This window comes from Equus przewalskii, chromosome 12, assembly GCF_037783145.1.
Source record: "Equus przewalskii isolate Varuska chromosome 12, EquPr2, whole genome shotgun sequence".
Taxonomy (NCBI): domain Eukaryota; kingdom Metazoa; phylum Chordata; class Mammalia; order Perissodactyla; family Equidae; genus Equus; species Equus przewalskii.
Window position 1 is genome coordinate 36,972,447 of NC_091842.1, and position 17,965 is coordinate 36,990,411.

Genomic DNA, 17,965 nt, shown 5'->3' on the forward strand with positions numbered 1-17,965 from the left:
TGGTCGTGGGAGAGTTTTCCTTTTAGGGTGGCCCCTTGCTAATATTTCACTTGAGACACTTAGTATAGACGATGGTGTCTTTTTTGGAGAGTCTTTTCATCTATGAAATTCTGATTCTCAACAGGAATAGCAATCATTTACCATGATCTCTGTTGTGATAGTGCTCAGTAATATTACCACCATTAACAACCAGGCATTGAGTAATTACTACGTGCCAGGAACTGGACTGGAAATTGAGAAGCATTATGGATAGGTCCACAATAACCTTAAGAAGTGGGTGGTATCATTATCCTTTCCTACCGAAGAGGAATCTGAGATGCAGAAAGTTTAAAGAACGTGTCCAACCTCAGTCCAGCATGGCTTCCAATGGACTTTCTCCATTCAGCCCATTGTGGTTGTATTAGCTAGGGTTCTCCAGGGAAACAGAACCAATAGGATACACACACCCACACCCACACCCACCCACCCACCCACACACACACACACACACACACACATATATACAGTTATGTATCACTTAACAACAGGGATGTATATTCTGAGAACTGCATTATTAGGTGATTTTGTCATTGTGCGAACATCACAGTGTGTGCTTACACGAACCTAGATGGTAGAACCTACTAGACACCTAGGCTCTAATCTTATGGGACCACCATCACATGTGCAGTCTGTCATCGATCAAAACATCATTATGTGGCGCAAGACAGTATATATTATATACACAATACGTATTATCGACATGAAGATATATATATACGTGTGTGTGTATTTATTTGAGACCCAGAAGAGCCAATGGTGTAAATTCCAGTCTGAGGGCAGTAGGAGATGAGCTAAGACGTCTAGCTCAAACAGTAAGGCAGAAAAAAAATAGCCAAATTCCTCCTTCTTCTGCCTTTTGTTCTATTTAGACCCTCAAGGGACTGGATGAGGCCCACCCACTTTGGAGACAACAATGTCCTATACTGAGTTCACTGATTCAAATGCTAATCTCATCTGGAGACATCCTCACAGACACACCCAGAAATACTGCTTAATCTGAGCACCTCATGGCCAGTCAAGGTGACACATAAAAGGAACCATCGCAACGACTTACTTTCTAATTCTCAAATCACAAATTTGAAATTATGTTTGAATATGACAAAACATAAATATTTCTCTTTTCCCATGTAAATCTTATATATGATCATAATCAGAAGTACATGTTATCTTATGGGATGTGTTTTTATTCAACGTTATATCTATTATTATTCCCTTGACCTCTGATGGAAGCATATTAATCATTTTTAACAGCCGAAAAATATTCCATTGTGTTCTGTACTCAACACGATAAGCCATTCTGTTAAGACTGGACATTTAGGTTGTTGCCAATCTTTTGATGTTGCAAATAAAAGAATGATGATGGCTCTGTTTAGGTGGTCTTTTGTTTCTGTTTAATTGGAATAATTCATATGAGTAAGATTGGGTCAAAGAATAATTATCCACATGGTTGTTCATAGGTATGGGTACTCTGGTTTTTAAATGATTTCCACCAAATACAGCACAACCAGAAAAGAATGCATTCTGCAAGCCAGTTCCATGGCAAGCTTGCTAGTATGGGAAGAGCAATATTGCTCTTTTATGTTAATGTGGCTAATTTTGCAGGTAGAAATTAGTTTCTCCCAGTGGCTTTAATTTGCATTTTTGTACAGGTATCAAGGACAGGTGCTTGCCATGTGTTTGTCTCTACTCACAATTTCTTTTGCATGAATTTTCTGTTAGCTCCTTAGTGATCACTCTCAGGCTTCTATGATTTCCCCATGAAAACACGCCTCTCATCAGGGCAAAATTATTTGTCAATTTATGACTTGATGAATTGGATCAACAGGAAAACTCAATCTGAATAGATCAAATTAAAAACTGTATTTTTTCCTTATTGCAAGTGAGGGTGCTATTCTGAGGGGATGCACAGATGCACTTAAAGATTTCAATTGCTCCTTTGACTTGATTCTCTGTGTGCCATGGGAACCAGCTGTTTACCTGGATCTGATGATGAGAAAAGCTGCCACCCTCCCAGGCTGAGTCAGACCCTGCTAGCCTGGCTCACGACCAGGACTTGCCTCCCTGTGGATGACCCCTTCATCAAAAGGCAGAACTTCTTGAGCTTCAGACCTTTACTGATCTAAAGAATCTGTTCTCCAATCCACCCAGAAAACCTTTTGGTTAAAAAGAAAATATGAAAACCCTCTGGTCTACCTGCAGATTCTGATTGCTTTTAGTTTGCAATGGCTACAGTAAAAGGTAATGCACTGTCGATAACTTTATGCAAAAAACAAATTCTAACCCATAATTGGCAAAAAAAAAAAAAAAAAGCCCTAGTAAAATGATAAGAACTCAATATAAAACGTGCTTGGACTTTTGCACGCATGTGTGTGCATGAGTGTGTGCATATGTGTGTGTTTGCACATATGTGTGTGCATGTTTTCCCCACCTCATCCTTGGAGTCTGTTGTCATTGCATCAACTTCCACCAAAAATTATTTTGGCCCTCTAGCTTCTGAGATGGATGGCATCATCTCTGGGTTTCCTGACCTTGATCAACATGAAGAAAATTTCAGCTGAACTGTGCAAAAGTTCTGGGCCAACATAAATCACATTTGAACAGGGCACGCTTTCTCTCTAAAGCGACAAGTCACCCAATCACATATCAAGAAGTGGGATAAGAAAACACACCAACTGGAGAGAAAAATAAATCAATTAACACTCACTCCGCTCATCACAAAAAAAGCCGATGGCCATTTTTCTTTGAGAAGAGATGACAGAACTATTCTAGAAAAGGAGCTCTGTCCTTAATTAAGCATTTCCTAAATGCATTTTAATTCAGAGTTGAAAGAAAGAAGGATCACTAAAAATTACACAAAAAGAATAAACTTGCTTCTTTTAAGTAAAACAAATGACAGATGAAAATAATAGCTATAATTAATGGTATTAAAATGTAAGCCATTCAGCCCCAATTAACACATAATTGCAGAGATGACAGATATTGCTATAGATAAATCACACTTTTAAAATTAAAATATCAAAAACTTAACCCTACCTATCTGAGGCTGAAGTCAGGTAAATGATCACCAAAATATAATCAATAGAGTCAGCTTCTCAAGGGCCTAGGAAAGTGTGGCTACACATGCCTGATATTAAGTTTTTATGTGTTAAATTGTTTTTAAGCCTTGCACTCTATAAAAATGCCAGTGCCCGTATAGACTGCAACTCCATAACATAACAAGAGAAACAGGTGTGCTCAAAAATATGGACCAAGCATTGCATGCAACAGAAGCACAAAGTGTTTGTCTTCTCTTCATCTTTGGGCTTAAATACAGAGCATTCATTTCACTTATCAGTTGCCAGATTCTGGGCCAGGAACAACCTATTGGCACACACACTGTAACTCACCCTCCTTCACCCTTGGCAGGCATCGCTAATCAATCACACACTCTTTCTCCTAGATCTCGCACTCATCAACAGAGGATTCTATGCAGCCACCATCAATCAATCCGAGTTGACACCAGAGATTAAATCTGTTTCCAATCACTGGCCTACACCTTTAACTGTGCTTTCCAACTCTCTCTGTGCACTTTCACCCAGATGTATAAGTACCTGCAAGATCCACAAAATCCTAGACTTGTAATTGCGGACCTGTTTCAACTTTGTTATTTACTTTCCTATTTACTTACCAGGTCCTGGATGTAACTTCTCTGATCCCACCAGAGATCTAAGAAACTGAGACAAGGACTAAAGAAGAGTAGGAGGAAAACAAATATAAGAATGCAATAATAAGGCAGCTTGCGTTTATTGAAGGTGTACCCTGTGCCTAAGCCAGGATGCTAAGGACCTTGAGTATTTTAGCTCACCGAGTCGCACAGTGGCGCCAGAAAGTGTCTATTCTTATCCTCTCCATTTTACATGAGAACTTGAGCATCTGAGAGGTTAAGTAACCAGGAAGTGGCCAAGCTGGGGTTCAAACCCAGGCCTTTGAGAGTCCCGAGCTAAAGCTCTTAGCCACTCTGTTATATCTGCGATTCTTCAGACTGGCTTCCCACAACCAACTTCAAGGCTGAGGGGAGGGTGCATCAGACAAACGCCCTGATCTACCTCAATAGCTTTTCACCGCCCTCCCCATGTTACATCTCTGCCCATGGTACTGCTAAGTGTGCCCAGCATCCCTTATCATCTGTCATGTGGGTTTCCAGCCCATCAGAGGCTAATTGAACTCCACGCCACATCCATTTTAGAAGCTCTTCCAGTTTTCACGTGCCTTCCCCGTCCCCCAGTCTGCCGCGACATTCAAATTTTCCTACAATAAATAAAAGAGGGAAGTATGACTAACAGCTCATTTTCAAAGTTTAGCGAAAGAGAAAGCAGCAGGTCACCTGCAGATAAAATATAAAAGGCAGGCACAGAGACCCATCCTGGAGTAGGAAGCTCTTGTCTACAAAAATAACTCTCATTCATGCAGAGAAGTGAAGCACGGACGGGAACCACAAGCATTTTGATCGATCTGAAGAGCAGACCCATTGAGGACCTGGAGATGATACCTATGGATGAATGAGGAGGAGGAAATTAAATGCAGAGATACATCACAGGATGTCATTTAGCATGGGCTCAGGATTTTCTGTTCCTTTGAGGGCTCTGTTACAATAATTCGCATAAATGGAGCTACCATTTCCTTACATGCCAGGCAGTGGGCATGTTGAGCAGTCAAAGGCCATTTATTGTTTCTCCTGTGTGGCATCCTTGGAAGAAGAGGTATAGCCTAGTGGTTAAGAATCAAATGCAGAACCCCTGGGTTTGGATCCAATCCTACACTCACTACCTGGGTGATACAGGCTCGTCTGTTATCTCCTCCCTCCCTCAGTTTTCTTATCTGTCAGATGGGGATAAATATTATATTATCTTAAAGGATCTTTGTACAGATTCAGTGATAGAATGCACATAAAGTGTTAAAAACAGTGTCTGGCATTTAGTAAGTGCTCAACGCACGCTAGTTACTATTATTATTATCTGTTTTCTCTTCTGGAAAAAAGTCAGCCAAGGTTTCTTATAGGGACTCGACTTTATTTTTAGTCCATTTAAGTTGGGGTCCATCCTACTTCTGGTGGTGGGTAAAGGCAGACAGATAAGAGAAGGACTACATTCCATAACTAAGTGACTCAGGCTAAGCCAATGAGCATCACCCCCAGGAATTGTGTGAAACTATTGGAAAAGAAGCTTCTCTTTCCAGGTAGAATTTCAAGCCAATTGCTAGTGGATGCTATCTTTACCATTTCATTTGAATTTTAAATACCAGGATCCAGCTATACCAGAAGACAGCCCAGCTTTACTCTCATTTCAGCCAACAGCTGTCTTCTTTTCTCTCTCTCTAAGCTGGTCCAACTTGGTTTTCTACTATACAGTTCAAGATGCCCTGACTAATACAGCCCACAAGAATGATACACACCATGCATTATCTATCCCTGTTTTACAGATGGTATGGTTGTGGATCAGAAAGCTAATGTGACTTTCCCAAGTCTTGTGACTACTAAAGGGCAGAAGCAGGATTCAAACTCAGATCTATTTCATTCCAAAACACTTTTCCACCATACTACATTGTGTTTTGAAATAAATTATGTAGACATGAACAAAAATGCTGAGGATGTCTTGGCAGCAACCACTTTGGGGAGGGGGGCTCCTCTCCAGAGTTGATTTCCACTCGCTCCTGTCTGAGGTTCTGAACATGCAATCCCAGACACTATGATTTATCATCTCTATTCGTGGCTGGTCCCCCAAGTCTAAGTAAAAATGACACTGAGTCTGGATGTTGGTAAACCACCTGTGTAGCGCTCTCTCATGGTGCCCTGTCTCCCAGCAGAGAACAAGGATAAGGTGGGCTTTCCTTGTGCTGTAAACACCAAGTCTCACCAAGATCTCAGCCACAAATCCTTGCTGAGCAAATGAGCTGAGGCAAGTCCATAAACATGAGTTGCTTTCTTGATGCTAGATGGCACCAGTCTTCGGTCAGAGATGGTGGGAGCAAGAGTGAGGTACAGCCCCAAACACAGCCAAACCGCAGGCTGGCAAGTGGATGTGAACTCCTTTGGGATGACAGCCTTGCCCCACAGGGGTGATGGTTAATAATCTGAAGAAGATTCACAATCTTGAGGAATTTGCATGAGATGTAGAATGTGACATGAATAGGAAAGCCAAGCAACACAGACAAAGGCTTTTCTGGTGCTAGATGACTTTGCCCCATTCCTTGGCCAGAGAGAGTGGGATCATGCGTGACCTCTGGAGGACTGGAGCAGTCAAGCATAAGCTATGAGCAAGTAGACACCATAATGGAACTGTCTCTATGCATCTGATCATTTCACACGATCAGATCACATTTCATATAAAATAGATTTCATTCTATGATATAGGACAAAACACTATCCCTGCTTGTAAGCCTTCAGATGGCTTGGATCTTGCCTGCTTTCCAGCCTCATCACAAGCCACATGCCTCTATTCAGTTCCTGAATCATGCCCGGTTTCTTCCTTCAGATTTCCATCTCTGCACCCCACCCAGGAGTCTCTGCCTGTCTCCCCCTTCAGTTGCAACTCAAATATCATTCCTCAGGGATCCTTTAATTTTCATTTCCACAGCTTGGGGGAATCTTGGAGCACCTTCCCATTTAATGCATCCACATAATCAGCCTTAAACAAAGGACATTTGGAGCAGAAAAGAAACCCAATCCCCAGATGAATTCTGTGAGTCTCACTAAACGGTTCTCACTGCAGCCTTTGCCCCGTCTGCCTTGAGTATCTCATTTCGGTCTTTAATGAGAAACTGGTCCATGAATGCTTCCCACTCCTGGGAGAGTCCCTCCAAGTAAGGAGCGTGCCTTCTCTTTGTTCCGCCTGTCAGAGCCCAGAGGACTAATCCACTCCCATCCCCACAGCAAGAGAGTTGTGCTAATAGAAAACCAACCCTGGCGACAGCTTTCTGCTCATTTTCAACCTCACTGGCATCTAAGCCTCTGAAATCCAGGAGATTAATGTATTGTCCATGTTGATCAACTCCTTTACTCCTCATGGCAGCCAGTTGTACATAGATACTTAAGCTGAGCAGTCTCTCACACGTTCCTGGATGGAGCTGTCCAGGACCCATAGTCAGAGTCGCCCAACCATGTGGACAGGACTGATGAACTCTCTTGCAGATGAAGACATTCCTCTCCACCTCCTGTGTGGCTCTGGTTCAGACTCATGCCCTCTTGTCTGCTCTTAGCCTGGACCTGATTCCACCCTTGCCCTCTTCTAGCCCCCCTTGCAGACAAGCAGAGTTCAAAACTTCCCAAATGCAAACCCAAATCTCTCCCCTGATTGTGAAACCACTATCAGAAAACAGTTTCCTAAACTCCAGTTATTTGTACTCCATATGTACAATTTTCCTACATGCATCTGATTTTCATTAAATTGACTCAATCGGTGTGTTCTTAACAGATTTGTCAAAATTATAAAAAACAATCTTAAGTAGAATTTTTAAAAAGGAAACAGTTTATTGAAGTAAAGGGAAAGAGCAGTATCCTTTATCATATATAGAATGTAAGCCTAATTCAAAAGTAAAACAATATTACTGAATTATAGCTAGACATCAGACATATTGCCTGTCAAGAGTTCTGGGTCACTCGGTTAGAAAGGTAGATTAGCAAATGTTTGAGACCTTTGAGTTTGTTAAAACAAATAAACAAAAACCCAAATTATGACTCCTTGATGGAATCCCAAGGTCTGAAAAATAATTGACAAGAGAATAATTTCATCACTTCCTCACCAAGTGATTTGGTGCCATGTCTATGAGCCACCTGAAAGTAGCTCATTTATCATCTGAAATGTGAGTCTCACATTTGGGCAATGCTGTCCCATAGGAAGACGTGGTCCTCCTCTGTCACACCTCTTTAGAAAGGGGAGACCTGGCTGGCAAGCCAGCCCCGTTATTTCTCAGAGTCCTGGCTGACTTCACTTTGTTCTAGCCAAAGCCTTCATGTTCCCTCCATCCCTGAACTCAGCCAAGGCCGGTCTCTGGCTCCATCACTGTGCTCTGTCCCCACTCCCTCTTTCCTCGTGACTCCCTCTTTGGCTAAGTCACACAAAGTTTCAACTACCACCTTGCTTCCTTATAATTCTGGCCCCACTCAGCAAGGTCTTGCCCTCTCTTGCTTTCCTCTCCCACTGGGAAGAAAGACTGATGCAAAGTCCCAATCCATTTTCATGGCAAACAATACCCTCCATAATCTTCTCCCTACTCACAGCTCTAGTCTACCCTTGGGCCACCTTGGACATGCACACTGGACCTCAATCTACCCTAAACATGTCACATTCTTTCATACCTCCATCTTTGCCCACACTGGTCCCTCTGCCAGGAGGGTCTTATGCACACGAGTGCTCTACCCCTGTAATTACGCATGCAAGGGTTCTTCCTAATCCATTGAGATGTAGCTTGCAAGTGTCAAGGCTTGTAAGTCTCTTGAATCTTTCCTGCATACCTGTTTTATTGGGTTTGCATAGTGTTTTAAAAAGCAGCTCTTTTACATTAAAATCCAGATTTCCAGGTTGGCTTAGGAAATATCAACAGTGCACCTGCATCCCACATGGCAACAGGTAGCTGCACAATAGTTCCTGCATATAGGGCCATTGCTCTCAAGTTCACTGCTGTCCCCATTGCTCCTATTACCCTACAATCATCCTCTGTCTCCCCTCACTAACTTATGATTCCTGCCCAGACCAGCAGACAGGTGAGTTGGTCATCTCCTACCTTAGGCCAAGCATCTCTTCCTCTGTAAAACAGTACCATTGGTTGCCCATTTCTCTGAGCCCTCATAGCACTTTCCAGGGGGCTCATTTTCTTAAAGAAATTTAACTGGAAATGATTTGGAATGCCTGTAGGTATGGACACTAGCAAAAACAAAAATAAAAGTAGCTGAAGTTAATTGAGTTCTCATTTTGTGCCAGGCATTATATATACTGCCTTGCAGTATTCTCTTGTCAATTCCTCGAATCAACTTTTCAAGTGGATTTTATTATCTCCAATTCACAGATAGGAAAATGGAGACTGATAGAACGTAGGAAAGCTTCTCAAGGTCACAGAGCTTCTAAGTAGGAGATTAAAGCCCAGGACTTGGGCTCCAATCATTTTAATGGCGACGCTCCATTGGCTCCTATGTTTTAAGCATGGAATTCCTAATCCTTGGACATACCCTGCTGGAAATACAAAAGCTAGGAAACCGACCAAGCGTGTTGGAAACTGAAGCCAGAACTTCCCTTCTGGTGCTGTCGTTTCTCGTCCTCAAGACCAGAAGTCCTGGCATCACCACTGCCAGGTGCCAGTGGCTCACCAGAGGCTCAGGATTGTGATAAACCTCTACTGCGAGCCAGCTAGAGCTAAAACATTTGGGGCTGAAAGCTTGCCCCAAATTGCAAACAAAATTATTTACTTGGCAATGGATGAAGATACCGGTCCAGGGACAAATTCATTAATTGGAAAAGGCAATTCTCGTAACCTACAAATTTAATTCTCTTTTTTGTGTGCGTGTAAGGCAAGGTAGCATTAGAGTTAAGAGTACAGCCTCTGAATTAAGAATCTCTGAGTTCAAATCCCGGCCTATGATATAACTTGAGCATTCTTGGGCAAGTCACCTAACCTTTCAGAGTTTCCATTTTTTCACCCACATACTGGGGACCATGATGGTACCTCCCACACGTAGCTGTTGTACGCCTCTGGAGGTACTTATGATGCCTAATCCAGAGTAAGTATCGTAAAAGGAAAAGTTCAGAGCTCTGAGTGTTAACAACAGCACCATAACATGTACCTCCCAGTCACCATTGCTGCTTCAATTGGACCCAATCTGAAAGTTGCCATAACTTTGAAAACCGCTCCAACTCCTTCTGTGCAATTTTGTGGCAGATCTGAAACTGTTTAGCTGCACCAGGCCAGGCGGTAAGTGAGGAAAGGAAGCTCTGTCTGTGTTTACAGCCTTTGAAAAATGGGCTCTCATCTCCTCTTGACAGATTCTCCCCTGACTGAACCATCAGCCTCTCTTCTCATCACCTGACTCGCACTCCTCATAATAGTATTGAAATTCAGATGGATTTTACACGACAAATAAAAGCGAATTTAAATGCCTCTGTTCCCCACCAGCAACGTGGGTACTGTAAATGTCAGATGCACACAGTTTTGCAAGGCCGTACGGCAGCTCCGAATTATGGGTTACCTTGCGTCACCTTTGCTAAGTCTGCGTTAGCTCCATGGTATTCACCTGCGGGAGGAAACCATCTGGGCTTGTGTGTCCAACTCAAGGGTGAAAAACACTACCAGCCTTTAAGACCTCCCTGTGACGTCCTCTGGGTGACGGCCTTAAGAAATGGCCAGGGAGCCATCCAAATGCACGTCTACTCACAGGGGCTCTGCCAACTCACTCCAAGACACACCACGCATCTCTCCATAAACAAGGGGGCAAGGTTCTCCAAATGGCAATTAGCTTTCTGCCTGCCATGGAAAACAGGCATCTAGGATAAAGAAAAACAGAGAAATGGGAGAGAACAGAAGATTCTCTCATTCTGTCCACAGTCTCCAGTCGAGCCCAGACGGTGAGAAGAGCAGGAAGAGCAACTGTATTGCTCTTCATTAAGATGAGGGTTCTCCGCAACTCTTGAAATTCACCGTTTATCTTCCACATCATAGCTGGTCTAGCATTCAATGGGAAAATGATTCATCTGAGGTAAACGGCCCTACTGAATGGGATGAGGCATGAAATTGGAGCGGGGCAGCAGGGAGAGACCCTATTAGACTCTACGGAAAACTTGAGATCTTGTGTTTTCAAAAATTCTTCTGCTGAGAAGATACTCACCAATACACAAAGGTACAGATGGAAGCACATAAATATATCAGTATATACAGAACATATGGAAGGAGGACAGGAGGGTAGACAGGAAAGAAGGGAAGGGAAAGAAAAATGAAGAAAAGAAGAAGGAAGTTATTCCTGCGAAGCTATCTAGTCCTAACAGACATCATATTAAGCTTTCGTAACTAAAGGAAATGGAGCTTTAAAGAAAACACTGCCAGTTCTCCTTCAGAGCACTCAGCATTTCATAAAAATCCACACGGGCCAAGGGGCTGCCACTTCAGAGACAGGTTGACTTATTATTTTGACACCTCTGTCATCTCTTGTCACTTCAATTCCACTTTATCAAATTACTGATTTTGCCAGAAGCATTCAGATTAAATGGAGAGGGACACACACACACACACACACACACACACACACACACGCAGGAGCAAGTGTCATCACTTCAATGGTGAAATTTCATAATTATACATCAAGGTGACAGAAGTACCAGGGTGCATTCTAGAGACTGGATGAAGATTACTCGAGATGCCACGGCTGCTGTCTGCCTGCATGGCCTCGTGCCACATCGCTGTACGGAGGGGTGAGGCTGGCACTCTTCTGCTGAGGGTGGGGGACACTGCCCCTCTGGGTGACTAGAATTTGCATCTTGACTTTTCCAACAAGAGACAAGAGCCTGATATACAGAGCTACCCCCCAACACCTCCCCCTCACTGCCAATCACATGAGGAGATCCAGAGAAGCTATAGCGCAAATGTATGAACTGCAAAAAGATAAATCAGAAAAGAACTCAGGGGGGAAGAAAAGTTCTCCTCTTGAACGGAGAGAATAAGAAATTCTTAAGAGGGGCTGGCTCCGTGGCTGAGTGGTTAAGTTCGCGTGCTCCGCTGCGGCAGCCCAGGGTTCGGATCCTGGGCGCGGACATGGCACCGCTCGTCAGGCCACACTGAGGCGGCGTCCCGCATGCCACAACTAGAAGGACCTCCAACTAAGATATACAACTATGTACAGGGGAGTTTGGGGAGATAAAGCCAAAAAAAAAAGTTCTTAAGAGAGTAAGACAGTAAAAATGGAAGTAGTCATTATGGTGGTTATATTGCAATTAATTGCAGCCAGAGGTTTGGTTAGTGCACATATCATCAGCCCTGTGCAGTCAAGTTTAGAAAACAACAGGTGAACCCTTTAGAAATGAGGCTTCATTTGAAGTGTCTGACTCAACCCAACGGTCTAGGACAAAGCATAGAAATGCATACGTGTGCGTGTGTGTGAGTGTTACTCTTTTTTGAAAATAGCTGAAGCCATGGACACAATGATCATACATGACTTCCTCCCACCAGTCAGCAGCATAGAGCATCCACGGATCCAGGGTATCACTATCACCATGATCCATGAAGCAAAGGCAGTTTCGGCAGGTGGAATGGAGCTGTGCAGCCCGCTTTCATTGCCCAGATCTTATCCCGGTTGCTCATTTATCTTGTTGGTGATGGAACTGATGTTGTTTTAAGAGCATCAGTTCTCCTGGTATCTTTCAAACACTACTGGCAAAGGAATTAAAAAAAAAAAAAAGAAAAAGAAACCTGGAAAGAATCACACTTGTGAATTCCAAAAAAGTCCAAGGGAAGTGGAAACATCCTGAGCTCTGGGAGCCGGGCAGGGGCACGCTTTCACTGTGATGTGAGCAGAGTAGCTGGGACAGAACATAGATGGAAGAACTGGTGGGAACAGATGAAAAAAGCTGTGGACACCTGTTCAGCCTAAATTCCGTTTTTCCAACTCACGAAGTACACACATGCGTGTGTTTCAGTATGCAAACACACGGTGAATGCAGATAGGAATTGAAACAACTCTGCCCGCAAAGTAGAGCTACACACAACTGGAACCAAGCTCAGATCATGCAGAGTGAATTCAGCCTATTGTATCACTATTCCTCTCAATGTGAGGAGATTAACACTCCTTAAAGTAATGCATGGCGATTGCCTTTTATTTAAAAGCAAATTTTGTTTTGAGATGTCCTCAGCCACCTTATTAATCAGCAGATGACTGAGCCATCACCAAATCAGAGCTGAAAACCTCTGCTGGAAATAATAACTGTGTCGGACAATAATGGTACGGTTGCAGAGAGAAACATCTTTCAAAATTGCGGAATGATGCCAGCAGTAGCCAGGAGATATGTACCCTCAATTCACTTATTTGACCTCTTTGGATCCAAGACGTTAGAGGGAAAATTTGATCGGCTTGGAGGCGCTTTGCCACAGAAACTTCTGTGAACTCTTGTCAATAAAAAGAGATTGTGAAAATATTAAAGAGAAGAGCAAGCGTTGAACAGTTGCTTTACCTGAGGGGACCCACACCAAGCGTAACGAGAAGATAAATGAGGGGAAATCTCTCACTATGTAGGAAAGGACCTCCTACCTCCGCCCCCGAAAACATCTCATGTGAGTAGATTTGTATCATAGAAAGTCGCTGCTCATTTGAATGTGTCATGATGGAAACTGAGGCAGGCTCTATCGCAAGCCAAAGTGTATAGGTCAGATACAGGGACACATCCTGAAAAGCCCAATATTACATATTCTAGAATATATCTAATATTATATAATTACATGCAATACGTGACACATTATATGCAATCATCATCAATAATATTCAACAAAAATGTGAAATGAGTTAAGGATAAACTATTTTCCTGAAGAGAAGCCTATGACTAAAACAAAAATCAGCACCAATTTTTTTAAATACTTAATTACATTACGCACTCTTCATTGAAGCCATCAGAAATAACGGATTGCAAAGAAAAAAAAGACGAACATTTTAAAGTATGATTTCTTTAGGTTTCTAATACCAGGACAGGAATCATCTTTGCAAGCCACTGTCCAGCAAGGCATGCCTTAAACACTTGGGTTTAAATCACAGAGTTCTTGTTTTGTTTGAAACCAAAAAGATGAAAAATATTGACTTACCTTTCTGTCCTCTATTTCCACACAGGTATTGCAGTCCGCTTTGATATCCTGAGAGAAGGAGAAAAGAGAGAGAGTAAGAGCAAGAGTCAGGCTTATGGTCAGGGAACATTCGGCAGTGTCGTTGAAATGCCCTTTAAAATAATAAAGAGCTCACGCTCCTAACGGTTGTTTCTCGAGCCATTGCTCTTTATAGCGCTTTTTAGAAGTATATGCCTTGGTGTTTGCATTGGAGACATATGGATGTCATAACTAAGCTTTATTACATGCAGATGTGGGGAGAAGGCAAAAGCTATGGATCAGAGGCCACAACAAAGAGAAGCTGATGGCTCATAAAATAATGTGCCCCCCAGGCACCTTTGTTCACAGCAGCAGTGACTGCCCTTAAGCCGACTTAAGTCTCTCTCCCAATCCAGATTCCAAATCTATCTTCTTCCAACAGAAAACTATCACTGTCTATGTTTTATCCTTTCATCCATCCATCCATCCATCCTTCCACCCATCATCCATCCACCCATCACCCATCCATCATCCATCATCCATCCATCCATCATCCATCCATCCATCCACCATTCATCCATCTATCCATCCATCCATCCATCTACATTTATTAAATCCTTACTTTTTTATGCATTTCTTTCTTATTGCCCTGGAATGGAAAGGTGAAAAAAAAAACATGGTTTCTACCTTCAAGGAACTGGCCAGTGAAACAGAATGGCAGACACATGCATACAAGCAATTGTGATATTCATTTACCCATTCAAAAGCTATGCGTTCAGCACCTACTGCTTGCCAGGCCTTGCTCTAAGCATGGGAGACTCAACAACATACATAACACACGAAAAGCCCTGCCCCGGTGATGCTTACATTCTGCTAGAAAAGACAGACAATAAAAAAGAAAAGTCAATGGATGGTGAGTATTTTAGAAGACAATACATACTACAAATAAAAATAAAGCAGGGAGACGGGGATGGGAAATGCTGAGGGTGGGGGAATCAGACTTTATATTTAAAGAGAAGCAGCAACTGAGCAAAGGCTTGAAGGAACTTAGGGGATGGGTGTGCAGCCATCTGGGGAGAAAACATCTCAGATGAGGGAAGAGCCAGTGCAAAGGCCCCGAGGGGGAACGTTTGAGACATTGTCAAGCTAGAGGAAGGAGGCCTCCGTGCCTGGAGGGAAGTAAATCAGGAAAACAGTGACAGATGAGATCAGAGGAGGACACTGGTTTTTACTCTGAGAGCAGTGAGGAACCACTCAGAGTTATGTTTTCCCTATTGCGGTAAAATACACATAACGTAACATTTACTATTTTAACCATTTTGAAGTGTACAGTTTAGTGACATTAAGTATATGCACACTGTGCAGCCATCACCACCATCCATCTCCAGGACTTTTTCATCTTCCCAAATTGAAACTCCATAACCGATGAACAATTACTCCTTATTCCACCTCCTCCAGCCCCTGGTAACCACCATTCTGTCTCCGTGAATTTGGCTACACCAGGACTCCACTGTGTCAGTCTACTAGCATTACCGTAACAAAATACCACGGATTGGGTTGCTTAAACATCAGAAAGTTATTTTATCACAATTCTGGAGGGTGGAAGTCCACAATCAAGGCGCCGTCAGAGTTGGTTTCTGGTGAGAGCTCTCTTCCAGGTGTAGACGCCCACCTTCCCACTGTGCCCTCACACAGCCTTTTTTCCGTGTGCACGGAGAGAGAGAGACCTCTCGTATTTCTTTCTCCTCCTATAAGGACACGAGTCCTGTTAAATTAGGGCTCAACTCTTTTGACCTTATTTAACCTTAATTATCTCCTTAAAGTCTTGATATCCAAACACAGTCACATTGGAGGGTAGGGCCACTTGATTTTCGGGGTGGGGCACAATTCAATCTGTAACACTCATATAAAAGGAATCACACAATATTTGCACTTTTGTGTCTGGCTTATTTCACTTAGCATAACGTCTTCAAGGTTCATTCACATGGTAGCACATGTCAGAATTTCATTCCTTTTTAGGGCTGAATAATATCCTGTTGTGTGGACAGACCACTTTTTGTCTATCTGCTCATCCATGGATAGACATTGATTTGTTTCCACCTTTTGGCTATTGTGAGTAATGCTGCTATGTTCAGGTCCCTGCTTTCAATTCTTTAGCCTCTATGCCCAGAATTGGAATTGCTGAATCATAAGTAATTCTATGTTTAATTTTTGGAGGAACCACCATGCTGTTTTCCATAGTGGTGGTACCATTTTACATTCCCACTCGCAATGCACAAGGTTCCAACTTCTCCACATCCTCATCAGCACTTGTTGTTTTCACTCAAAGGTTTTGAAGAGAAGACAGACATGATCTAACTCCTATTTCAACAGAATAGACAGCTGAGGGCCAATAGCACACGTAGGAAGACTGGTTTGGGGGCTACTGTAGGAGTTCAGATCCAAGATGACAGAGGCTGGGAAGGGTGGTGGCAGGGAAGGTGGTGAGAAGAGACCAGAGTGTGACAGAATCAACAGATGTCTTAAAAGAAATGGATGTGGGATGTGAGGGAAAGATGGAAGTCAAGGACCATTCCAAAGTTTCTGGCCTGACCACAGTAGCAATGCAGAGGAGAAGAGTGTGCATATGGTGGGATGTTATAGGGGTCTGCAGACAAGAGTGGCTCAGTTTTGGGTAAGTTAGGTCTATAGACATGTTTATTCTCTCACCAAGAAGTAGCTGAGTGTTCTCCGCTGACGCATCACTAGGATAAAGTTGATATAAATGGAAGGCCATCAGCATAGTGATTTATTAAGTGCAGAAAATTCTAGGTCCGTGTGAATCAAGAGTGGAACAAAAGGGGACAATATCATAAGGTGAAGATTTTGTTTTCCATGGAACAGGCTGTTTTAATATCAGCGAAGTGGGACGAAACAGCTGGCAACAACTGAATGCCTCTTCAGCACCAGGAACCACATGAGGCCTTTCTCACATTAGTCTCTAAGCTCCCTGTGACCAAACAAGGTTGGTAGCATTTAGTTTTATACTGAGTGAAGATGGAGATGAAGGACTCACCCTGGGTCACGTGACGATGGAGCTTAAGTCTATATCTGGAAGTGGTTCCTAAACCAAGGTACTCTCCGTTCTTTCCAGGTGATTTGATTTTATTTCAGTCAAGGTAGCCGGTCAATTTGGATAATTCAGGTCTCACCCTCTTCCTTGCTATGGGGATGGAGGGTCATCTAATGCAAAAATATCTAGAAAGGAAGTACAGCCGTGATTCTCAAAGTGTGGTCCCCAGACCAGCAGCTACAGCATCACCCAGGAAGTTGTTACAAATGCAGATCCCTGGGCGCAACCCCAGACCTAGTGAGTCTGAAACTCTGGGGCAAGGGCCCAGGGATCTGTGTGTTGTTAGCAAGCCCTCCAGGGGATTCTGCTGTGGGCTCAAGGCTGAGATGCTGCAAGACAGTGCTCTGGTTAGCAATTCCAGTCCAGACATCAGACTCCTGCATCTGGCGTGTGGCTCTACCATCAAATAGCTCTACAGCCTTAGGCAAGTTTCTCTACCTTTCAAAGCCTCAGTTCTTTCATCTGTAACACAGGACTAGTGTGAGCAACCAGCTCTTCAAAGTGGGGTCTTCACCCCAGCGCCTATGGCATCACCAGGGAGGTAGGTAAAACATGGCATCTCAGTACTGAATCAGAATCTGCATTTTAACGAGTGTTACAGACTGAATGTTTGTCTCTCCCCAGATGCATAGGTTGAAGTAATAATCCTAGTGTGGCTATATTTGGAGATGAGGCCTCTAAGGAAGTAATTAAGGTTAAAGGAGGTCATAAGGCAGGGACTCTGATCTGATAGCATTAGTGTCCTTATAAGAAGAGATACCAGGGAGCTTGCTGGATGTCTCCCTCTGCACCCGTGAACCAAGAAAGGCCAGAGGAAGACAGCAAGAAGGTGCCATCTGCTAGTCAGGAAGAGGGCTGTCATTAGAACCCCGACATGCCAGCACCCTGATCCCAGGCTTCCAGCCTCCAGAACTGTGAGAAAAATAAGTGTGTGTTGTTTAAGTCAGCGGTTTGTGGTATTTTCTTATGGGAGCCTGAGCAGATAACACAAACTTCTCAATGATCCGCAAGGCA

The 17,965-nt window shown here is 43.2% G+C and overlaps 1 protein-coding gene across 25 annotated transcripts in view; it reads right to left on the reverse strand.

The window, feature by feature from the left end:
* The window catches only part of RBFOX1 (RNA binding fox-1 homolog 1), a 1,988,870-nt gene that overhangs the window by 865,440 nt on the left and 1,105,465 nt on the right, over positions 1-17,965 (reverse strand). For all 25 annotated transcript variants that reach the window (XM_070566832.1, XM_070566855.1, XM_070566844.1 and 22 more), the window contains one exon: positions 13,843-13,890. In XM_070566832.1, coding sequence (XP_070422933.1) covers positions 13,843-13,890 — 48 coding nt within the window. The remainder of the gene's footprint in view (positions 1-13,842; positions 13,891-17,965) is intronic.